The 25,832-nt window shown below is 40.5% G+C and overlaps 1 protein-coding gene across 8 annotated transcripts in view; it reads left to right on the forward strand.

The window, feature by feature from the left end:
• The first annotated feature begins 10,419 nt into the window (after positions 1 to 10,419).
• ITGB8 (integrin subunit beta 8) overlaps positions 10,420 to 25,832 on the forward strand; it is a 52,052-nt gene continuing 36,639 nt past the window's right edge. For 4 of the 8 annotated variants that reach the window (XM_065666290.1, XM_065666289.1, XM_065666291.1 and 1 more), the window contains exon 1: positions 11,043 to 11,775. In XM_065666290.1, the coding sequence (XP_065522362.1) occupies positions 11,649 to 11,775 (127 nt within the window). In that variant the 5' untranslated portion in view covers positions 11,043 to 11,648. The other 4 variants (XM_065666292.1, XM_065666295.1, XM_065666293.1 and 1 more) reach the window with 3 other exon arrangements.

The following is a 25,832-nucleotide window of genomic DNA, read 5'->3' on the forward strand; positions in this document are numbered from 1 at the left end:
CACGTATTTAAGTTCCTGGCACCATAATGTTCAATACTTCAGCCTATCTGTACGATGGTGAGATTATGCATGCTGCATGAGAATGCAGAGGTAAACAACATGATTTGTAGCTGTATGTGATTGCTAATGACGAAGAAAACTTTGGGAACAGTATAATAAACAGATGAAGTTATTTGTAAATCTCTCATTTTCCGGTTTTCACTTCCCAAACACATAATAAAATGTGGCTACGTTTTCTTGCATGAAAATAACACTAAGTTTAAAAAAAGTAAATTCTATATCAAAAGGTGTCATTGTGAAGCTATTTGCATTTTCTTGCCTAAAAGAAAATCTCTGGAGTCTACAGTTTCTTTCAAATAGTTTTACCTTCATTGCCAAATATTTTGACATTTCTAGATGACTTAATTATATATTGTAAGGATATATTTCAGTAGAATTTCAACATTGCTACTACATAACTGCAGCAAACTAACCTCAGGATTTTGACAAGTCCATTCTTTTTTCTTTTGCATAACATCACAAAGCTCTGTTTTAGAGTGGCATGGGGATAACAAGCCTGAATTCCAATTTCTGAAGATATCATTTGAATGACCACCTTTAGTCAGGAAGTCTCGCACAGCATGCCCCAGATTGCCCAGGAGACTTGTTGAAGCATTACAGTGCCAGAGGAGGTGCGTGTCAGGGGACCACCAAGTGTTTCCAATCTCCTTCCAGGTCCATACACACATTATCATTCATGTTCTGAATACAACATGAAAGCATTATCTTGAATGACGTTTTTATAACAAATGGGTCAATAGGGATATGATGTTAGTTAAGCCTTAGGGTGTGCTTTAAAAGTATTTTGAAGGAAACAGAGGGTGGTAGAAGTCCACAGAGCTCCCAGGCACATTTCTGTATATCCAGACATATCCAGCTTTTTTAAAATTGTTTTACCTGTATGAAATTTCTTCTCCTTTACTTTTGGATGGATTAGAAATTAATTTGTCATCATACCCTCTTTGCCACCTGAAGCAGACTATAAACGACACAACCAATACATCTATGGATTCAAACCGTAGCCCTTGTCTGCCACCTAAAGGTTTCAGATACTTCTTTAGAGGGGTACCATCAGACTCCATTCCAGTGTTTGGAATGGAAAAATGCTTGCCTGGTATTGTTACAGACAGCTTCTGCATTCCCTATTGCTGAGAGAGATTAAAGTGAGGGGACAAAATTGCTCTGGATTTTAAAAAAAAAAAAAAAATTAAAAAAAAATGGAAAGGAAAAACCGAAACATATTAAGCCAAGGGTGCTCCAGAAAGAGCAATTCCTTCTTTCTGCTTACCCTTTGGATTTGAAAGCCAATAAAAACTAGGGGAATAAATAGTATATGTTACTTGCAGAAGGGGCCAGTATGCCCAGCCAGTGTTTGAGTAATTCAACAGGAGCTGCAGGCAGGTTGTGTAGGTCTTACGCTCTCCACTGAGGAGAGATTGCTCTCTCTAAGCACTCTTCACAACTCAAGCTACTTGAGAATATCTGGAGCTTAGATGGCAAAGAAAATCCTGGCCACTGACTCCTTTTTGCACCAGCAGGTAGAATTCTGCCTCAATTCTCTAGCTACAACTATCATTTAATTTCATCAATTAACTCAAAATCATTACTTCTTATTCACAGTGTCTGTACTAGGTAGGCAATTTACAGGTATTTTGGATCTATTATAAAATGTTCTATTTCAATTAGCTACCAGTTTTACATAGTGAATGTTGGGAAAACTTTTTCTAATGTAAGTATGTATCTAGATTTCATAACATAATAGCAAAATACACATTTTTCTCCTTATACAAGTGGATCTCTTAAAAACTTTTTGGTAGGCTATAGAATACAGAATGAAGATCTGGATAAGGAAAAAGACATTTTTCTCCTTATACAAGTGGATCTCTTAAAAACTTTTGGTAGGCTATAGAATACAGAATGAGGATCTGAATAAGGAGAAAGAGGGTGATCTGAAGTGATATGGCCACAAAGTACAAATGTAAAACTACCAGAGAATCAACCTATAATTTGAAATGAAGTTGTACTCAACTTTTAGTGTTAGAGTAACAGAACTGCACATGCTTTTTATCTTTTCCATGATATGTTCATCATATATGTCTTACATTCTGCAGCACAAAAAGCAATCAACAGAAAAAATTAAGTAGGAGATATTCCAAGAGAGAAGAAACTATACTATCATAGGCTCAAAGAATTTCTGGATAACAAAGAACTGTATTTCTGCTTTGGTTTTGCAGTTTAATCCTTATTTACACATCCAGCTCCATTTTCACGTTCCACAGGATCTGTTCTGGTTTATTTTTGGTTTACCCTCTCCTCCTACAGGAATGACACCTCTCATGTTCTTAAAGGGAAGTGGACTGACCAACTGACAATGATGCACCAAAAAATAAACCAAGAGTCTACAGAGAACTAGTGGTTTCCACCCACACATGGGAAGAAACTTAGTGACAGCAGCATTTTGGCCCACATTGTGAAAATGAAAACAAGTAATCAGTAAACTCATAACTGTTTTCAAGCTGTGATCATAGTATTTGCAGTATTCCCTGGGAGACAGTTAAAGGCTAAGAGCAAAAGAGCTAGTTGTTCTCTTTTGTCCTTTTGAGTAGTCCATGTGTCTGTGTCTTCTGTGGCACACACAGTTATATTCGAGTTTACTACCTTGAACAGATCTCTTTGAGATCATAACCTCCCATGGCAGCTATTACTATGATGGTTTGTGTACAGGTAAGGTGCATGTCACTGTTATTTGTACTGCTTATGGTGCTGGCTGTTCTCTCTTTTACTCCAGTTCTGCACCTGTACTTCTATTCTGAGTATAGTGAAATTTCAGTTTAATTTGATGTAATGCAATCCTTACTTGTTTCAGAGTCAGCCACGACGCATCTCTTACAAATCAACAATTTTATGTTCCATTTTCATCCAAGTACAAGTTACACAGTTTTGTTGCTTACGTGTAGAAATCTGGACACTTAGAACTGGACACTGATAGAATTTAAATTGAGAAAGAATTACAACAATCATCTTTTCTGACTCCCCCATGTTATATAGGCTATACAACTTCACCCAGCAATTTCTCCAGTAACCTTAATACTTCTGTGTGATATATAGTTTGACTTCCATACAACCACTGGGTCTTGAATTAAAGACCACCTATGATGAAAAATGGTGCCAAAGAAGTCCAATCAGAAGCATTTTTTTTCAGACACAGTTAGGCTTACTAAATTATTTTGCAGCCTTTATTTCCCCTCACCTTCCAGTGTTCTTTAGTGTGTCGTATCACACAAGGATTATTTGCTGGTACAGTATCACATTAAATTTTAAAGGAACAAATTTCTAGTTTGGCTGTAGCTTAATTACGTAAAATATTTTCCATTTGAGATAAAAAGATAAGGTCTGGCAAATCCTAAGGTAGGTTCTCTTATCAAGTACATGCTTACAGTGTGACCTTAATTTTGGTCCTCAGTTTATTCTGACTCCTTAAATACCACTGAACTATTCCATTACTTCTAGACTGCCTCAACTCAGGCTAGAAGTATCTGTTCCAAACAAAGTGGTGTCTGTTCCTTAGCAATACATAAATCTCATAGTTCCTCTCATGCCTTACCCTGACTTCAGTTAACAGTTACTACCAGATGCTTCAGCAAAGGTAGAAATCATCTTTAAAGGACTGCATCATTATGTGGCTGGAGGGAAATTTCTCTGCAGCCCCAGAGAGTAGTTGGTTCTTGTTCTGAAGCATGAAAACCTACCTTTGTTGTAAACTTTTATCCTGGCTAGTGTAAAGGCGCATAAAATTTGTATAAGTATCTAATCTATTTTTAAATCCTGCAAAGTTCTTATCTGGAGCCATTGAATTCCACAAGTTACTTATACATTATTTTTAAAAGAATCTTATTTTTATTATAGCATAAAGGAAAAACTAATAACTACAGCTTTACTGTATCCTGGAATTAGACAAGAGAAGGTTTATTTATACGAATAAAAAAAAAAAATCAGAAGTAGGGATATCTTTCAGAAGTAGGGATGAACTCATGTGAAGTGCTGCCCAAGCATACATGCTCCTATGCCAAAATCGTAACAATCTAAGAATAAGCAAAATGTGAGGAGACATATATATAGACACATATTTGAAACAGTTACAAAAATCAGTAAGTAATGGGGGTTTTATTATTTCTAAATGTCTCCATCTGCCTCCATTCTTTCTCAATTTCACCATTAAACATTTCCTGATTTATTTTAGCTTTCACATTAGCAGTGAATCTTGAGCAGCAATCTGGTGAGAAAGGAGAGGGAATATGCAGCTAAATACCCCACAGAGAACATCCTGGCTGTAATGTGCACACCACCTTTCAAGACTGAGGACAAGAGCAGATGAAATCCAATCAGACAGGCTGAAAACCTTTGATAATTCTGGAAATCATACCCTCCCTGTCGCTGTTCCCCACCCCTCTCACTTCCCCGATTCTGCCACACGCATCCAGAGTTTGCATGTGGGATTTTTCCACCCATGCACTAGATTGAGCAGCTCAGCTATGGACAGGACAAATTATTTGTACTCATCAATCACCCAATTACAAACTTCTGCATTTAACTGTAGGATACTTTTGAGCCTGATCTGTAGAGGATATACTGTGCTAGAAATAAACTTTAATTTCTATTAATCAATACTTGCGCTCTTTCTAAAACCGCAATTTAACTTTCCCTTTCAACCTCTAACACTTAAATTTCCTCAATAATTTCTCAGGAGGAACTTTAATCTTTCAGAAGTCTGAAGAAATACTTCCTGCTATTTCTCCACTATATTCTACCTTTTTCTTTCTACCAGCTCCTTGTAAAACATTACATAGGAAACCTCAGGGAAATATGAGTGAGCTAATGGTGACAGGGGCTTACCTGGGAATTTTCTCTGAAAACTCTCCAAAATGTTGTCAGGCCTGCTGTATTATTATGGAATATTTCATCTTCCCCTTTGGTAATCCAATATCTTAAATCCTGGGGTCAGAGAAGGGGTAAAATCATCATGGAAAGAGGATGAGGGAGAAATTGCACTGCTGCTTGAGACAGCCACAAAAGCAGCAATCATGACCTTAGAACTCCATTAGGGAAGTGAGAGAAGCAGAGAGGCGGTAGATGGAAAAAGCAAAAGACCTGTAAAGTATCTGAGGATCCATTGAAAGTGACTGAGGGAAAAAAATAATTACAAAAAAAATTAAAAGAATTAAAAAAAAATAGAAAAGAATTAAAAAAAATAAATCAGGTGAGGATGGAGGCAATTTGAGAGTAAAAAAAAAAAAGGAGGAAAACCTAAATTTTGAGGAAGAATTTAAAAAAACCTGACGTGTAACTCAATCACTTGATTGCCACCTAAGCCGGCTCTCAGCAGTAACTGGAGATTGCATACCTTTCTCAAGTACCAGGAAGAAAGGCAGGAGATAGGCAACAAGAACAGAAGGAAAAGGGTGGAGGTAAAAGAAAGAAAAACACATGGAATGCTAGTGTATTGTGGATAGTTTCAGCTTGCAGTAATACAAAAAAATAACACCATAAAAAAGTGTGTGACTGTTGCTGAAATTCACAGTGGCTGTTGCTCATCTGTAGAAAAGAAAATGCTACTCGTTTATGTTCACAAATGTTCTTTGAAATTATTATTTTCAGAGGATTTCAGCAGCCTTAGTGTCTGTGGATCTACACCTATGTCTATCAAGAGGAAACCTGGCCTTCACCCATGCTCCATGGAGCTGGAAAACCACACAGTGAGCATCAAAACTGTAATGACTGGTTTGGCGTGGGCTGCAGTCCTTTGTGAATACAAAACTAAGTAAAATGATATGCTCTTCACACTCAGTTATTCACTGAAGGAAAACAGGAAAGATAGCAACACGAGGTCTGGTCTACACTCCATCAGGCAAAAGTTCCACTGAAATAAGGTTAACAAAATAACTTATCCAGCCTACTGCTCTTCTATCCTTCTCCTTCCAGAAATCAAGCTGCAGTGTCTGTAAATCTGTGATATAATATCTAGAAAATATCAATGACTGCATTTAGAAGAACCCCACGTAAATTCTGTACTTTAAAGACAGGCCACAGGGGAGCTCTTCTGTCTGAAGTCAGAAAAGCTATTAGAGCATACCACAGGTTTATTTGTCAAACGGAAGAAAACACTTCTATCTGAAATACGAGTTCTGTCACATGAAAAATCATAGTGGAAGTACTGAAAAATCCTAGTGAAGAGCGTTATTTAAAACTCTGCATGTGACAACAATTAAAATGTTCTTCTTTCAGAATACATCTGTTCAACTATATACCGCAGGGGTTTTTTCAGTAAATACTTCCAGAAAGAGCATTTCAATAAGCAACCCTAAGCTTTGACCACTTGTTACAATACATGCTTTTATGCTTTTGAGCATCTTATTTGAATTATACAGATAATTTCTTATGCTTGTTTGTCTCTAGGAAAATCATCCTACTTTTTCTTAAACAGAGGACAAGGACACCTTCACTGAGGCCCCCCTCAATGCTAATTTACAGATCAGCTGTCTGAACTATAGACGTCCTAGGAAACGAGTGTCTGTATAGAGCTTAAAGCATTGGTTTTGACCTACTAAACCCTAAACAGACTGATACCTTCTTACCTGAGAAGCCTCAGCTGTCTCTGTGTCAACTGCATGCTAACCATTTTGGTTGAGAGTCTATCTGTACTGCAATATTTCTTCTCATAAGGTTGTGAAATGTCTCAGGTTTATTCTTATAACACACACTTTCTCAGCAGGCTTCTGGCAAGCACTAAAGCACAGAAGATCAAGGTCTGGGATTTCTAGAAGACTATATACTCTATTTTTTTAATACATAGATTTTGGAATACAATTGGTTGTTTAAGAAAGGAAGAGAAGTGCACTGCTGAGTTTTGCAATTAATCCTCTATGGGAAAGCAGAAGGGAGGGAATATTGCTGGCACTTAGACCAGGGTGGGCGGGGGGGGGGGGGAATCATTTTAACCCATTCAAATAAATTGTGAATAAAAACAACAGACGCAGTATACACAAGTCACTGGGCTGAGTGTATGGAAAATAGAAGGTGTTATTCCACCTATCTCTGCATAACATTGGGAAACTGTTAGCATTAAGAAGGTAAATGCAAGAAGAAATGTTGCCTGATTGTTTCATGCAGGCCTACTGAAGTCACCGAAGTTACAAACCCAAACAAGATTTGTGAGCCCATAGGAAATGCACTTGTGAAATCAATGGAAGCCTTCATGAAAAACTCTAAATAGAGTATCAGCCATTTGGGATTATTGTTTTTCATCAAAATGCACCATTTTCTCTTTCTGCCTTGTGCATTGGGAATTTCAGTAGTGTGGACTGGTAATTATGGTAGTCATTAATGAAAAAACTAATGAAAAATACTATTCTGGGAAGTAAATATGCTGTTTTCAAAGCTGACATTGCCAGTTTTCACCGTGAGAACTGAGCCTACAAATGAGAAACAAAGAAGATAGTTGTAATATCTTATATGGAAATACATCATAACTTTGTCAAAATTATAAAGTTACATTTTGTCAAAAATGTGTATTGCATCAGGCAGTTGGAATTTTATATGGATTTTTACTGGATATAAAAAACAGCATAGGTGGGTTGTTCATAATCTGTACTGCTGAGGGAGAGGCCTATAACTCTTTGGTAATCTGTTTCTTGGGAACAGCTATTGAATTTGAATTGTTCCATCACTTTAAATTGATGGACTATGAAAGATTTGCAAAATGCACTGACTTCTTTATCTGAAACAGATGCAGTTTAGATTCAACTGTTGTATAAAAAAAAGAACCCCAGCTATAGTAAATGCAATTGTATCTGACAGACAAGCATGTGATCCTTTTACTTAGTTATATAGCAAAGAAATACAATTTAAATGTCAGTGGGATCAAATGAAGCCACCAAATCCAAAACAGTTACTGTACTCAAGCAATGCTTTACATTATTAAAATAGGGAAGTTGAAGGGAAGTGCAATTAAGTATACCAAAATGCTTTCTATGGGGATGAAAGATGCTGTGATAGCATAAGCATGTGACAGGCTAATGAACCCATAACACATATTTTATTTAAAAAAAAAGTTCTGATATTAGAAGTTGCAAAACACCATCAGTCTGGCAGTGTTCAAGGCCTGTTTGCACAGAGCCCTCGTCAACATGGCCTAGTGTGAGGCATTCCTGCCCATGGCAGGGGAGTTGGAACTAGATGATCTTAAGGTCCTTTCCAACCCTAAATAGTCTATGAATCTTTGCAATCCTTTGCAATCTCACTTTGGACCCTCCCTCATGAAATGGCACATCAAAGATGGTTGGGTGTGTTCAACCAAAAAAGGAACATATTTTTTTTTTAAGAAATGCTTTGGGGTTTCTGGCCAGCTCTACCCTCTTTGCAGATGCAACATTTTCAAAACTGTTTCCTGAAAAGAAAGGCTATCACCAACACTGCAATAGACAATTATATTTTGTTTTCAATAAGGCAAACGTAAATACTAGAAAGAAACCACAGTGATAACACTTCAGAAAATTTGGTATTCATGTAATGAAAGAACAGAGAATTATACGCTTTCCACTATAAAAATCCAGAGTAAGGTTGGAAAAAGACCCCCTGAGGCCCAGCTAGCCCAGTGTTTCGGGGTCAGGCTTCTTGGGGACTTGTTCAGCCGAGTTTCAAACATATCCAAGGACAGAAATTCCACAACCACATTACTTCAAGCATTCATAGCCCTGTAGATAGGACAATGGAGCAAGACTTAAATCCATTTCTGGTGGTCTTAAACAACTTGTTACAAATCTTTTATGTGACCTTCAGCTTCCCCACTTACAAAACTAGCAGAATTATTCAAATCTGTATGATGTTCTTTGAGACGCAACTTAGTGCATTATAAACACTGTGTAAACAACAATATACTCAAATATGCTATCGCTGCAAAGTAAATATTTTTAAGTCTTTGGATTTCACTAGAGAAGGCATGAAACTAAATACGGAGAAACTGCATTTTACATAAACCAGCAGACCACTTTCAACAGCAGCTACAGCAGCCTCAACTCCTAGAGGCCTCAACTATTGTTAACGTCAGCTCTTGGTTTTTGTTACTGCTGATACTGGTGACTTTTACTGCTCAGGGTACATAGTTCTCACCCTAGACTAGCAACCTTTTCATCATGTACTCAATGTTTAAATTAATGACCAGTGTGTTCATTTCGGTTATCTTATTATCAGATTTCATAAGAAAATCACCAATTTATTTTTCTTTCATATTAGACTGTGGGTATTGCCTTTCTGCCCAGAATGCTGAATCCTTGGGTGGCATTCTCATCAGTAGTACTGCATGTAAGGACTCCATTTCCCTGTTTGTTATGGTGAACAGCCTATGCTTAGAAATGTATCAACACTACTTGGACTGTGAAGGTGAAAATCCCAAAGCAGAGAGATCTCAGTTTCATCAACTTCTGCTTCTGTTGGGATTTTGTTTAAAGATAATTCCTTTAATTCTTCATGTCTCATCCTGGACACTTTTTTGCAGATACATGTGAATCACCATGACTTTGCAATATTGTGACTGAGGAGACAGATATTTCAATGTCAAATTCAGGATTAAGTTGAATTTAGTTCCAAATGTCAGAAGTGTATCTCACTTCAAAAAAGAGCACCCGAGTAAGGTCTCACAGGATACGTAGCTCACCAATTGCATAGCTTGAAATTGTGACCTCTGAAATCAGAGAGCTTTTAGGTCACAAATGCCACAAGATTTGGAGTCATGCGATGCTACCCTTTCATATTGCCACCACTGCTTTCTCACATCCCATATCCCCATCTGGGCTTTGGCCACTTCAGGAATGATATTCAAATGTCTGAAATAGGGGATTTCTCCAAGATGAAGCAGAAAGGTGATACAGTGATTAAAAAATCCCAAGAGTGTGAGTGTAGGACTCACACTCCATGTGGATGTCTCTGCTGCCATCTCTTCCTCAGCGATCTTGAGCAAACACAGTGTGCATTCAGTTTCTGACCTTTGGCATGCAGATGATAAACCGTCCTTAGCTCTGTGAGGCTTAGCACAGGATCTGAAAATGCTTCAGCAGCTTTTCATCCATGAAGACTGAAACAGCATGGTATTTACACTGGTTGTGTTTGCATGACTTACGCTGTACCCTGCACTGGCAGACTCGAACGGCTTGTTGATCCGCTATTTTGGGAACCTGCATGCACTGACATCTGTTCGATTGTAAAGGGAATGAGGCGGTGGCACGGTGATGGCTAATGTAAACAGCCCAGCCGGGTGACAGGACGAGGTGCCCGGGCGCGTTTCACCTGCCGGTAAAACTCCGCCCACTGAGACCGAAGAAAGATAACAAACCGAAGGGCAGGGGAGTCGGGGGTCAGCGCTGGGCTGGGCCGGGCCGTGCTGGCGGGCAGGAGAACGCACCTAGGCCTGGCGGGGCTTTCCTGGCCCGCATGGCGAGGTACTTTCCGCCCGGCACCAGGCACGGTTAACCTTTGCGTTACTCCCACTTCGTCCTAAAGGGTGGAAACTCCGAGCAGAAAATACTCGGGCAAGGCGATAGGAGCGATAAAAGGAGGGAAGGTATTTTTAGGTAACGTGAGGTAACCGGAGACGGCGGGGGGTGACAGGGTGGGCTGTGGGCGGGGAGCGGTTTGCTAGCCCGCACCACGGACCGGGCACGCAGCTGCGGCTGCAGTACAGAGGGCCATAACCGCGGGTAGGGTGGGGGGCTGCTGGCAGGGCAGCGAGGGCGAGGCGGCGGGCAAGGGTGCCATGCCCGCGGCCTTTGCCCGTCCCCCCGCTGCTGCCGCTGTCGCGCGGCCAGGGGCAGAGGCGGTGCGAACAATGGGCGCCGCCGGCCGCCACCGAACAAAGGCGCGGGCGGGCGCAGTGACTTCACCACCGGGCCCTCCCCCGCCGAACCTGCCCTGCTGCCGTCTCCTAGCAACTGCGGGGACCCACGGGCCCGGCGCTCACCGACCACGGCGGGGCCCCACGCCTCTGCGGGCGGCCTGGGCGTCAGCGCCGGCGGCCGCGCTCCCGTGCCCGTGCTCCCCAGCTGCGGCCCCGCGGCGCAGCGGCCCGGCGACTGCTGGGGAAGGTGGCGGGCGGCGTCCACCTGGCGGCTCGGCGCCCCGGCGGGGGCGGGCGGCACGCGGCTCCCGGAGAAGGCGGGTGCAGCCGCCGGGCGGTTGTTTCACTGAGGGAGGTGCTCGGCGGCCGCCGCTCCCCTCGCGGTGGCAAGTGCCTCCCCGCGGCCGGGCGTCCCTTGCGCCCGGGGCTGGAGGCGAATGGAGGGAGCGGCGCTCAGCGTTCGGCCGGGACCGCGCAGCTGCCTTCGCCGCCCGCGGACTGCCGTTGGCGGGGCGTAGGGGCTCGGCGGGCGCTGCCCCTGAGATGCGGTGTTACGTGCCCGCCCCGCCGCGCACCCTACCTGTGCTGGGCCCGCTGCCGCTCCTCCCCCGGCCCCTCCGCCTCCCCCGCGGGGGCCGGGACTGAGCTCGCCGCGACGCCGAGACGCGGCCCCGAGGAGAAGGAGAGGGAGCGGGAGCGGGAGCGGTGCCGGCCAGGGTGCACGATGTGGGTGCCGCTGCTGGCGTGCCTCACCGCGGGGATCATCTCCCTGCCCAAGTGTCAGCGCGGCCCCGGACGCCTCCTGGGAGCGGCCCGGCTGCTGGCGGCCGTGCCGGGACTCTGCCAGCACCGTAAGTTGCCGAGCCCCTCGGGCTGCTCGCCGTGCCCGTGGCTGGTCGGGGTTGTGATTGGGGTTGGTTTCCGCGCGGGGGCCGTGCTCGGGCTCGGCGGCTGTTCTCGGGGCACAGCCCTGACAGCCGGGGCTGCCCGGCGCCGCAGGACGCAGTGCCCCTGCCGGCCGGGAGAAGCGGAATGGAGAGGAACGGGCGGAGGGTACCTGCGGGTAGAGCCGGGCTGCAGCTCCCGGCCCCTGCCCAAACGTCACGTTGCTTGAGTACTGGTAGTGCGAGCCCGTAACCTAATGGTACGTACCGGAGGCGTCCAGCCTTGACGGAGCCGTGGCAGCTTGCCGGGAGCGGGGCCTGAAGTGCTCGGTCATCTGGAAGCCTCCGAGAGGCAGCGTGCAGGACCCCCGGGGGGTCACAAGCTTTGGATGGGCCATTCTTAGGGATGAGAGCACTCGCGTTTATATCGTTTATATGGTATTTAGTTGCGAGGTTTAAAATGGATAGAGTTATAGGGAGGTGGTCTTCTCTTTACCTTGGGTGACATGTATGTTGACAATTCCCGAGAGCTGTGGTATGCTGGTGGCAAAGGCTTTGGTACATTCGGGTAATCCCTCAGGTTTCGGGAGGGCTTCCTCAACCCCTGGGCATCAGCTTTGATGCATGCAGGCTGAGAGGAGTTTGTGCAAATATACCTTAGATCATGCAGTGTTTGATCAGACAGCACTATCAGGTTAGTCATGTACTTTATAAAGGATCAGAAAAGCACATAAAGTTGTCAGTCACTTTTCCTTATTTTTCCCCCCTCTTGTGGAATAATTGAGTATTCCAAGTTTAAGCCTGGAGTTAATTTAGAATGTTAACATGTAACCTCTAAAAATAAGACTGACAATGGGAACAGTGTATTAGTCTTAAATTCTTTATTGCATATGTGACAAATCTATGCCTAATTCAGTAGGATTTGCCCAGTGCTATTAAAAACAATGGAATAATTTGTTGACTTTCATAGGATAATTTGGTTTGCTTTTTTGGCTTCATATTTTGGATTCAAAACCAAACTAAATGTCAATAGGAAAAATGTAATATTATTAAATTTCTTATGAAACATGGCATCTTGTGTTTGGTATCCCAGATTCTTTTTTATGCAGTGTAATTGAGTTGAAAGATTAATTGAAACTTTATGGAGAGGGTAGTTCTGTGCCTGAGTGGGGTGTTGTGCTTGCTCATGAGCATCAGTCCTGGGTACACACTAGTGCAAGAAATGCATTGGAAGAGAATGCCATAGGGGAGGATGGTGCATGGTACTTTTGTGCCACAAGATGCTTGCGCTCTCTGTTTGTGCTTGATAGTGAAAATAGACATGGTCATGAGTTACATGTTTAATGTGACAACAGCTCCCAGATTGGGCAGACTGTAACTCGGACCTTGTTTTTTGCTCTTCATCTGAAACCTCTGCTAATTCATGAAAGCTGAAAGTCACACTGAATTCTTTTCTTCATACGTAATCACTTCACAGACTAGAGCCACAGTTAAAGCAAGAAGAGGGTTTGTTTTGTGTTTCTGTGAATGAACACATGAAATATTTCATTGTTATTGTTGTTATTATGTGCTTTTTACTTTTGGTTGCTGTAGCTCTCTCAGCCACTGCAGCACCACCTGGACTCTTTTAATCTTCTGCAGCCTGCTCGGAAAGAGACTCTGGGCAGCAGCTCCATGTACAGCTATTTGTCAGCACAGCTTTATTGAAGCAGCCACTCCTCTTTGCTTCTGCACTGACAGTGCTGGGCATGGAGAAGAACATACTGTTGTTCCCATGCCATCAGCAAGTTCAGTTTATTTATGTGCCGAGTTGGCAGAACCTGCATATCTGTTGCATGAAATCTCTGGTTCTAAAAGGGACTGGAATTAATATTAAATATACATGGAATTCATGTTTATTCATTCTTGTCGGAACATTTATGGCTCTTCTAATTGAAAAATGGTTTGATGCTACCTCAGGTATGTGTTTGATGCTACCTCAGGTATGTGTTCTGCTAACCACAGTTTGAGATGCCGGTTACTGCTTGGGAATAAGTAAAAGTCGAACTTGGCCCTGATTTTGGAGTTACGAGGAGCACAAAAGGAAATCTCACAACACTGTAAATTTGCAAATCATAAATTAAGGGTTCTGTAAGCTCAGATAAAAAACTTAGTGTTGCTGCCTTTGACAAAGGGTCCCTTGTTCAATATGTCTCACCAAAGGAAATTTGCAGTTTACTAAGCCAACTATAACAAATACCTGGCAAGAACTGAGGTAGTTCTGTAGTGGTTTCTGCAGATCCCAAATTTATATTTGCATGCGAAAACCTTGCAGACTCCTAAGGATGTAAACCAGTGAACTTAGTAAGAGCTGGATTCTACAGTAAGAGCACGTGTATGAATTATGTTAACCAGTTGTGTAAATGCTCATTTCAGTGGGGACAGTTAGTTCCCTTGCCTTGTTCAGAAACTGAACTGTTGAAACTTTAGTTTTTATCTACTGTATAAGCACATGGAATATACTGGGCTTAAATACTGAGCAATGACTGATTAGTCAAGGTTAACAGAGGACATTGGTTCAAATCTCAGCAATGTCTCAAAAACAGTTTTTATGTACATTAAAATTTGAAAAATTAGATATTTGTTGCTTTCAGAAATATCTAGGTGGTCATTCCTGTATGAAACTCAGGTAAACTGTTTACTTGTGATGTGCACACAGGGATGGGATGGTGTCAACATCTGTCCCTAATTTAAGAGTTAGAGAACAGTCACACAACAATTCTCTTACACAGTCTCTTGACCATTTAAAAGCTGATATTTTCTGTCTTCTTCAGGGTGTCGTTTGGAACAACTGTTTAGTGGGTTTGGGAAAGGAGAGGGTCTGTGATCATAGCAGGGACAACTGTTAATTGATTTATTCCCAACAGCATGACTTCTGATGCCAAACAGATTCATCAGTGTTGGGTGTCTTATCTGGCCCTTCGGTGTTTTGCCAGTCTTGTCACCTGAGTTTCTCATGTGTGTTCCCTCTAGTTAGAAGGTTTCATAAGTCATTATTACTGTGTTACTTCTCAAAGGAACAGGAAAAGTCAGTCAAAGGAGGAACTGTTTTTGAAGAGAGGTGGTCAGGAAATGTCCCTGCACACACATAAAAAAGTCTGAAATAAGTGTTACATTATTATAGCTTTAACTGGTGTTTGTTGATTTCTCTTCTGTGCTGGCCCATTTCCTTCTGGGGCTCAGTGGAAGAAACTGCATTGCATGGGATACTCAGTGCTGAAACAGTTCTCCTTTTCCTAAGGCTTGAAGCAATCCAAGAAAAAGGGAAAACCCATTTTTAATTTCCTGAGCCTGCATGGGTTATCTGCTCCCGAGGGGTAATGGACCATCTTTGGGAAAGCCAACCTGGGTGTTTGAGAGGGCTGTAGGTTGCAGTTCTAAGGAATAGCGACGGGGAGGTTTGTTTATTTGCACATTGCCCAAGGAGCACATTAAGGCAATGGTATGCATAAATTTGTGTTGCAGATTGAACACTTCTCATAATCTGTTGCAATTTCATGTCTTTTCAGGGGGGTTATATGGTAATTTATTTTTTTTTTTAATTTTATGGTTTTTGCAGGTTGAATGATACTGGTTATTGCGTGCATAGTATTTACAATGTTTCCATGCTAAAGGTGTCTGAGATGGGGTGACAGTGGGAAAAGAGAGGAGATGGGCAGTTTGCCAACTAGAAGAGCAATACTGGTACTTTTGGTGCTTTGGGAAGTTTTTGTCTCTATGTCACTGAGGTCATGCTGTTGCTGAAGGAAGCTGTGAAGGCAGCCTGAAGATTGTATGTAGTAGGAATTCTCTGCGTAGAAGTTTGAAGAGGCAGTAGTTTCTTTTCTGGTCCTTAAGGTTTCAAGGACTGGAACTACAACAGCTGAGTAAGCAGGAATGATACTCCAATAGTTAAGAGACCTGAATGAATAAATTTGATTTTACATTAAAGTACAATCTAGGTTTAATTTACCTCCCCTCCCCAGAGCATCAGAAGGATGTCATAATGTGAGCTTTATGGAAGCTTTAGAAATTATCCATCAAGTAAGCCCTCATCTGGTTGTATGTTCAACAAAAGGACATTAAAATGTCAGATTATAATCTCCCTTATACTTCACAAAGTGCATAAATACTGGTAACATTTTTTAACTCCCTAGAAAGAATTCATGATGACATGTCCATGCTAATTATGTCTTGAATTTGGGAAAATTTGTAGGAGGTATGAGAAGAGAAACGCAAAATATTATATTTATGAATTGTGTAAATTGACATGGGCTGCTTATATTTATCAAGACTTATTCAGAAAGTCAGATTTATCATCACTGTCTTTGTAAGTTCTTTGTTAGGAGGTCTGAATCTCAGTTCTTTAGAATAGGCCTGATATAAGAAAGATTAGCATTATCACGCAAATAAAATCTGTACTACATACAATAATTATATATCACCAATGTCCATTTTTAAAACTGCAGGTTGCTAAACCATACTTTTGTAGTATTGGGATAGGTGTATTGTAAGCAGTGATCAGGTTTTAATTCTGTAAGGGTAAGAAGGACAAGTGGAGTGACTTTATGTCCTGAGCTTTAAAGTTTGCTCAGTGTTCTTAAAATACATTAATGACACTAAAATCATATGTTACAAGGCATACATGAACTATCCTGTCCTTTTACTGTAACTGGTAGGGCAGATGTCTTGGTATTAATCTGGTTTCTCAAGTTGAATGTACAAAAAACAAAATTTCAGAGGTGTGTATCAATTCCTTTGTGTTAGTAAACTTTTTGTGTTTGGATTTGGTTTTTTGGGGTTTTTTTTGGGGGGGAGGGGGTGTTTGGTTTTTTTTGTTTGGGTTTTTTTTCGATCAAATTCTTACAGGTCTGGTGTTTCTTTTTCTCCTTTCAAGCAAAATATTTCTCCAAAGCTCTTGTATGTGTCCATTACTAATTGCTGACTTCTGTCTAACCAGTGGAAAGATGTGATACTTCTTTCTGTTCTGCTTAAATATGCATATTTTATGATAGCACTCAAACGTTATTAAAAGATATTTTTTTTTCTTTTGGCAGTTTACATAAATGGACTTGGGCTATTTAGTTTAGCTTTTGTGAAGAAAGTAGAGCTCTAATGAATTAGTTCACTGTCCACTGTAATGGAACCTTTCTTCAAGAAGAAAAGTATGCTGCTTGCCAGCCATTCAGGATTTTCCCTTGTTCTGGTGGCAGAACAAGAATAACCCCTTGAGCAAAATCTAAGTGTTTCAGGATGATCAGAATGTACAGCATTAGAAAGCTGCCAAAAAAGCAGCTTCTAGCTGAGGCTGTATTTGCCTAAACTGAAAAGTTTGCAAAGCTCATAATTGACTTTTTTCTTCATATGTTTCTATGCTTCCCATGACTTCATTGTCATATGCCTGCGGTGACTGCTTCCTGCTACTACCTGTGGTGACAGTCTGAAGTATTTATAATTATGAAAAGTTATTAAGACAGAGACTTTAACTACAGTTACTGGAGGAATAAAGTCCTGTAGCTTTAGGCAGGGGGAATGATGTTCTTGGAGGATCAATTTTTATTTTTCTTCAAGCCCTGTCTCTGTTCACTGTCTTGAGAGTTAAGTTGTTAGCGGCTGTATTTCATTGGGTTAAAATCTTGAAAACTTAAGTATTTTTGGTATTTTGCTGTTGTTGTAGCTGTGTTATGAACACAGCTGCATGATGTATGGTGGCATCACAAAAGTAATCCAAGCCTGATTAAACCAGTCACTGCATTTTCCAAAATAAAGTCTGTTCCTTCTCGGTGTTCAAGGGAATTAGGCTAAGTGAATTCCACTTGTTCAACGGTACTTAAGAGTATGATTCATTTCCATGTCATCACTTCAGGGTGACAGGGGTTAGTACTGTGCTGAGCACAACTTGCTTCTCTCATATGGGATCTTCTTGCTGGAAAGCTGAACCAAGATCCCATCTCCTTGTACAAACAGGACTCCCAAGAAATAAGAGAACTTCAGACACCTTACATTCTGGCACAGAAGATGCAAAATTACCAAAATAAAACTAATGAAATCGGCAAGCATGCTCTTCCAATATAAGCAAAACTGTTGAATTTCGTTTGCTGTCAAAAATGTTGTGGCATTACTTCAGAACATTAAATAAACCACTACCTGTTTAAAAATCTCGAATTCGTGTGTTTGAAGGTTGTCCCTTCCAGAGCGTTTAAGGTGCACCTGCAGACCAAAAACATGTGAATACTTGCTTGCAGAAGCACAAGCAGAAGCCTGCATTCAAACAGTATCACATACTGCATGCAGTCATGTTTTGTGTAATCTTTGCCCTCAAATACAAACATCTAGGAGGCTTATATAAACCTAAAATGGAGGTTGGCCAGTGTCTCTTCCTAGACAGGCATGGTTGGGTTTTGGGTTTTTGTTTGTGAACAATGCATGTATCTCCTAGTTGAGAATTTAGTTTCTCAGTGTTCTGTGAAAAGATCTTTGTGTTCTTCCATTTTTGATCTGTATGTTCAGAAAGGCTGTGTGATTTAACTCACCTTTGAAGGACTTCTAATTCAGCTGTTGATCATCAGATTGGATCCTAAGAGTTTTTTGTGATATGTTATCACACAGTTAATTAAAATATGGCATCTGTTTCTGCATTCAAGGAGCATAAAAGTAGCAAAAAAAAAAATTATAAGAAAACCCCAGAAAGTTGTTACCATATTCCTTTTGTCTCAGGGCCAGTAACCATGTTTGGAGATTGAAAACCCTATTGAAAAGCAAATTACTGAAATAACAAATACCAAACACTTTGTATTCTAGAAGGCAAGAACATTTTAAAAATAGCCCTGCTGAATAAATGCTTCTCCCAGACTTGTGCACTACATACTACAAGTCCTTGAGGAGTAGTGGTTATCCCCTTTGAACCAGTTTTAGCTCTTATATAATATTCTTTAGGCTTTATCATTGTTGAGTATAAGCTATGTATTATGTGTTCAGTGTTTTGTTTTACTCCTGACGTGTCTTTCTAGTATATACATGCGCACAGATTTTGGTTTTGGGACTTTTGGTTTGTTTCAGGAAAATCTTTCATAGAAGCACAGTTTGGTTATCATTTTGTGTTCAGAATTGAGGGACTGGTTCCATTAGTTTTTCAGCTTTGAGAATCAGAGTCTGAATACAGAGTTTGTGTCAACTCCCAATGTGTACAAATAAAAGCATATGAAGCAAGCTGTTTGCATTGCTATAGGCATAGAACCTGTGGTTTGGGTGGTCTATGGTAATACTCCTTGGGAAGAAATAGCTCTGAGCTGTTGCCCGTCTTCTGCACTGCTTCTGGATTTATGAGTGAAGACGCAGGGCCAGGAAGAAGTAGTGCTCTTACAGGACAGAAAGCTATGATTTGGTGAAGACTAAGTATGCAACAGAAAGGTGAATTAGGGAGGCGGTTTGAGGTTGAGGACCTCCTTTGAGGAGACAGTAGGATATGCAGCTTGGGCTTGTCTTTTATTCAAGGTTGAACTTCTTAAGCAGGAATAAAATAGTCATTTGTGTCTACCTTTATATTTGTCATGACCTCATATTTAGGTAAAGAATTTATAGTATACCCAGAAATATATTGATCATTCTAGGTTGTTGATGTGCTACTTGCTAGCAGTACATAGTATTACACAAGAAATTAAATCAACAATGAAATACAGCAGTAGCTGTTCCAGGCTTTGCTCAAGCAGCATGACTATATCCAAGCTGGCCAGCTCGGGGGGAGATTCTAGCAGCTGGAAATGACTAGAGTATAATGATTCCTATGCCTGTGTTTGGTCCTAGGAAACAAGGGAATTAACACAGCTCCGCACATCATGAAGTTCCCTTTAAATCAAGTGATATAATTAAAAAAATTTTAAGCTCTCTAGTTCCATATGCTTTGCATTTTTATTGGTGCAAATCTGTGCAAACAGTACTATCAAACCTGTGCTGTAAAAGCTAGTGGCTGTGGGAAACAAGTCTCTTCTAATGATAGAATCGGAATAAGTTGTCCAGTATGTTTTTATTTGCAAAAGACAGAATAGTTTGGTTTCAGAAGCCAAATAGTGGTTGACTCATTGTTTGCAGGCATGGACTGCATCAACAAAATATAACCATCTCCTATAAAAAGCAGGAAGTTTCATAGAAAGGAGAGGCTACAAAAATCGTGAAAAAATTCAAGGTTACGTTGCTTGTTTTCATTCTGTATTGAGGCTTGGGAATGAAGTCAGTCTGGAGTTGTCAATAGCTGTGCCTCCCACAGTCAAGGTCATGTTTGAGACTGTAGTTTGAATGTTGTGTTTGTTAGTCCTAACTGCTATATACCAGTAGCTGTTTTGGGTAGTACCTTTTCCAAAATGGTGTTATGTGCCTCTTTCTGACAAAAAAAACCAAAAACCTAACAACAAAACAAAACAAAACAAAAAAAAAACAACAAAACAAAAAAAATTTAGAAAAATATATATAATAAATATTTATACTTTTAAACCTGAGTTTGTATGCATTTGCATGAGGCTTCTGTGCTCCAAGTTGTCCTCTTGAGTGATGTGCAACATTGATATAATTAAAGGAACTTTTCAGAGAAACGAGGCTGAGAAAGGCATATGTAGGCTCAGAGCAGTGTTGGGAGTATCTCCCAGAAGGCTAATGTCTATATTATTCCCTAATTATGGAAGTGTCCATATGCCGCCTGGGAACTCCATCTCCACTGCTATTACACAGCAGACTTCTGATAGATTTGCTGTTCTCCAGCATCAGCTGTAACTGTCCTTTTCTGCCAGAGCTTTTCCAGTGCTGTGTTGACAGAGGTCTCCCTCTTTTCTTCCTCACCTTTTACCTTTGCCTCGTTCAGCCGATACCTGTTATCAGTTCTTTGGGGTGGCATCTCCCAGAGCTTGCACAGTGTGAAAAAAAAACACAGGAAGATCTTGGTATTTTGCTCCATAGTTTGCAAAGGCAATATTGCATACAATGAGGCAGACTGCTGCATTACTTTGCATTTTGATGGCTTTTTAAATCTTTTCTGGAGCTCTCAGTAGTGACCCTCATGTTCATATGGTCATGCAGATTTATTGGGAACCCAAGAACTCTCAGGGGGATGTTGGCAGAGTTAGGAATGGGAGCCCGTATCCGTCATCAGGACTTGTTCAATAGCTATTCTTTTCAATGCATTTATCCGGCAGTGCATGTATAGTTCTTATTTATTTCATTTATATCTCTTCTCCAGTTACGGTGTATATCTACATACCAGTATATATAACAGTATGCCAGTTCGCATTTTTGGTTTTTTTTTTAGGAACACTGTAACACTTGACTATTTTTTCTTTCTTAAGAAGGTCTAGGATGGGTTTTGGTTTTGTTTTCTTTTTTGTTGTTGTTTGCTTGTTTGTTTTCATGGAAAGGTGTTTTTACTCACTTGCCATGTTTACGGAAGTATTTTTCCTCTTACTCACTTGCCAGGTTTACAAAAGTATTTTTCCAGGGCTCAGCACATAACAGTGCCTGTCATGGTTTGCACTTTGTTTTTTACACATCTTTTTCTTAACAAACACGTGTCTCTTACATGCTTGAGTATACTGCTACCCCTCTTGCTGCTAAACAGTATTTTTAAATCATTGTGCAACTTAGCTTCTGTCTGAATAGTGAAACTAAAGTGGACAACCATCGATAGAGAATTGATACCAATTGACAAATCGAATATGTTATAGAAAAAAGGGAGAGGTAAGAAAAGAGGTAAGAAAAAAGGGAGAGGTAAGAAAAGGTTTCTGGTATTTTTGCTCAAGTAATCTTAGGAATTTATTATAAAGCATAATAGATGTACAGTATTGAAGTTGAAATCTTTTCTGGGCAAGGATAAGTACCTCTTAAAGCCTTGTAACACTTGGAATTACTAGTAGTGCCAAAGGGTTTTTTTAAACCATAGCATTGGGCGCAAAGAATAAAGAGAATTATTGCTTGTTTGGAAAGAAAAAAAAAAAAAGGTGAAAATAACCCTAATTCCAGGATTAGGTTTTAGGATTGGCAGTTAAAGCACAGGCACTCATTTTTTTCCTTGTAATCTGAGCAAGTAAGTGTCAGACACAATAATCATGGGGAAAGAAATACCCCTCTGTAGTATTTTTACAATGCTTTTCATTGTATCTGCATGTTCAGCCAAAGTGAACTGGGAAGCTGTGTGTTAGCTGGGACAGTTACTGGCTGTCCCTTCTGCAGGAGCCATGTTGCTAAGCTCCTGAAGACAGAAAGGTGATGGTAACTGCTGTATACTATAGAAAAGCTCTGCAGCTTTCCTCCTAAGTGGTGCTACACACAAGTTACTGACAACCACGTGAGAGGGACAGCCTGGCTGATTGCAGCCCTAGAACAGGATTGGGTACAGAATTTAAAGAAAAGAAGCTCTGCAGGGGCTACATAATTTTGTATTATCTGTGCTTAGTTGCTGTTCAACAGTCTGAGTACTGCAGAATCATAGAATCATGGAATGATTAGGGTTGGAAGAGACCTTATAGATCATCTAGTTCCAACCCCCTGCCATGGGCAGGGACACCTTCCACTGGACCAGAATGTGCAAAGCTCCATCCAACGTAGCCTTGAACACTGCCAGGGATAGGGCAGCCACAGCTTCTCTGGGCACCCTGTGCCAGCGTCTCACCACCTTCATAGTGAAGAATTTTTTCCTAATGTCTAATCTAAATCTACCATCTTTCAGCTTGAAGCCATTCCCCCCTACATGCCCGTGTAAAAAGTCTCATTCCAGGTTTCTGCTTAAACGATGACAACCCCCTTTACTGTTCCATGCTCAGGGACTATAAGCTGCTAGTTATATTTTGTCTTTCTCTTTTAAGAAAGCAAATGATACACCCTCCAAAATCAGCACAAATGTGTACCAGCAGTGAAGTTGATATAAATCCGAATTCTTTTGTATACTTGAACAAAGTGCTGTCTGTCTGAAAACCTGTTTAACATCCCCTCTCAAACATCAGTGTGCATTATTGCTATTCCATCTCTGAGATAAATAACCCTGTCATGATAAAGTTATTTTCATAATAGTGAGGCAGGATATGACTATATAACACATTATATTTGTCTTGCCTTGATCCCTCTTGTTGCTGAGATTTTAGGCTTGCCACACCTGTGATCACTGTAAATAGCTGCAGTCACTGGAGCACAGTTTATTTGTGGATGAGGCTGGAAAAGTGCTGTTTAGCATGCTGTACTCACTTTTTATTATATGCATATGCCTGTACGGTTCCCAGCACAAAATTTGGCCATCGTTGAAAATACCTTTTGGCATACATCAGTTATAACTGAAGCCAGTAGAAACTTGCCCTTAGCTTTGGCTGAACAGTAACTCAGTCTTGTCTGGACTCTGTTTTTGGTGAAGTGGCAGGAAAAATCTCTGTTCTTTTTTGAGCCAACTCATTAAAAAAAAAAAAAAAAGGTTTCTTCTTTTAGCATATGATTTTTAAAAGAAACTGAGAATTTCTACTAAATCAGTTACTGGTTTAGAGTAGGCTTATAACTAGATAATAAATATTTGGTGAATGAAAACAAACATGTCCATAAACATTACTGCTATAAGGGACTATGTACTTGGGAACTACAGTAGCCATGTAGCCAGAATGTGTCTCAGGCATTAATAAACTTTCTTCAAGTTTCTCTTTATTCCAAAAAAAAATCAGCTTTTTGAGCCAGTGGTACCAAGCTTGTCAATTGCCAATCCGTGACTTCATGTTGCAAAAATGGAGCTCTTGAGACAAGAAATATCAGCAAAGAGATTTGCATCCAGCAATACTGTATAGCTCATTTGTTAAAGCATTTCATCTGCCATGATCACATTGAAAACCCAAACTGGATTTTAAGATCTTTACTACTGCATTAGCAGTTTTGAAAGATATACCCACCCCCTACGTTTTACCAGACAGGCTGTATTAACAAACTAAATCAAGCTGCAATAGATTCAATAAACTGACCATACACAAAACAAACAAAAAAAAGTTGGTACAGTTATCTTTTAGTCAGTTTTCCAATGCATCTGGAATTACGGTGCAGTTGTTCCAGCCATAGACACATGCTATTTTTGTAATTTTTTTTTTTTTTTTTTTTTGTAGCCCAGGCACATTACAATAAGAGGGTACTGTTTTGTTACATGGTCAATGGCATTTAATTTTGGGAAACATATATTATGCAGATAGGATTATATGTTTTAAGAAAGGAGTCTCAGACATTACTGCAGGAGATTAATTAGGCTAAACTCATTATTTGGTTTACAGATTATGACAACTAGGAGTTAACTTGACTTACTCCTTATCTGTATAGCTAGAAACACAGGTCTCTCATTTTTTCCTGTCAACTATTCCTTCTTATCAGAACAGGCCTGCCTCTTGGGTGGATGTTATCTTAATTGGTATCTTCAAAGTTCATGTCATCTCCTCCCTCTTTTGTCCCATGGTGGTCTTTACCCGCTATTATGCTGCAGATCAGCAGTTCATATCTTTTCTTGTCCTTACCAAATCCACCACTTTCTTTTCCTTGCAATACCTTTCATCTCTGATGTCTTTGGTATGTAGTTGAAGATGGGAGTGATATTTCTGTGCCAAGAACAATTACATTCCTTTTATATGTACTCCTTCAGCAACTTTTCATCCTGTGCCTTTGTGCTTTACTGATACTTTCCAGGAAGGAATCTGTGCAAGCTCTATAACCCTGTGCATGTCTGTACCTGCCTGGAATCTTCATACTCATTCTCCTGTCCTGTGGTTTGTGGTAATTTTTTCTATGGCTTCCAGGTCTGATCTTTCAGACTGCAGAACTTTATGTGTGTAAAGATGTGCTGTTGCCATCTTCCTACAAATGCAAAGAAGTTTTATTGTGTTAGTGCTGAATGAGCTTGCTGTCATTCCACATCCAAGTCAAACTTGCCATGTTTATTTTTACAACAAACAAAAAACTTGTATTTTTGTCTTGTTCTTTTCTCTCTCCTTAGCAACTCCTCCTTTATTTATCCCTGCCCACCTCTCCCACCCTTTAATCAATTTTCCCTCTGTTCCAGAACCTTCCTGGGCTGCTTTTCAGCTTACTGTTTCTATCATGTCTGTGATTCTCTCCCTTTCTCATAATTTATTTTCTCACATTGTCTGCATGGCAAAAATTATCAGCAGCAGTTTATATGAAACGGAAATACAGGTATGACCTTTGAAATTAATGAAAAGGCCACTAACCTATATGTTATCAGTATAATGCTGCATTTGTGCTAATACTAGGCTTCTCTATCTTGTTAATACTGATAATGGTATATATGGTGTTGATACTAATAGCTTGCAAGCTCTGATTAGGTCCTTGGATCATCAGTTATTCAAAGTGACCTATTGAGGACTAGCTGTTGATGTGATACGGGTTCTCGTATTTGAATCCATAGCTGAAATAAGTTAGTTAAATAAAGTCAACAAAGATATTTTAGTGTGTGTTTTCCTAATACAGGTTTTCACTGTGAGCAGTAGGTCTCATTACTCTAAAAAGAGAGATGACTTGCATGATTGCAGGTTGGAAAGAAATAATCTGACAGTGCATTTTGAAAAAACTTTGGATGAAAACCAAACCTTTCTTAAGACTGTTTTGATATGATGATATGCACATTATCACTGTGGATCAGTTAACAGATGTAGCCTTTCCAGTATGCAGTGTTTCCATTTATTTTGTTTCCAATGTACTTTATAACATGCCATGCTGAATATGCCACAAAGCAGTGTTGTTAAGCAGTGCTATTATACTGTGTGCTGAAGGGTCATGTGCTGTCTGAATAACACTGGGAAGGCAACTTGTCTCATGTGGAGGCACACTGGTCTATAAGAGCCTTGTGCTGAATGTGCTGAAAGGATACACTAATGCTGACATTCATAGAATCATAGAACCATAGAATAGTTAGGGTTGGAAAGGACCTTAAGATCATTAAGTTCCAACCCCCCTGCCATGGGCAGGGACACCTTATGCTAAACCATGCCACCAAA

The sequence above is a fragment of the Lathamus discolor genome, chromosome 2 (assembly GCF_037157495.1).
Source record: "Lathamus discolor isolate bLatDis1 chromosome 2, bLatDis1.hap1, whole genome shotgun sequence".
In the NCBI taxonomy this organism is placed as follows: domain Eukaryota; kingdom Metazoa; phylum Chordata; class Aves; order Psittaciformes; family Psittacidae; genus Lathamus; species Lathamus discolor.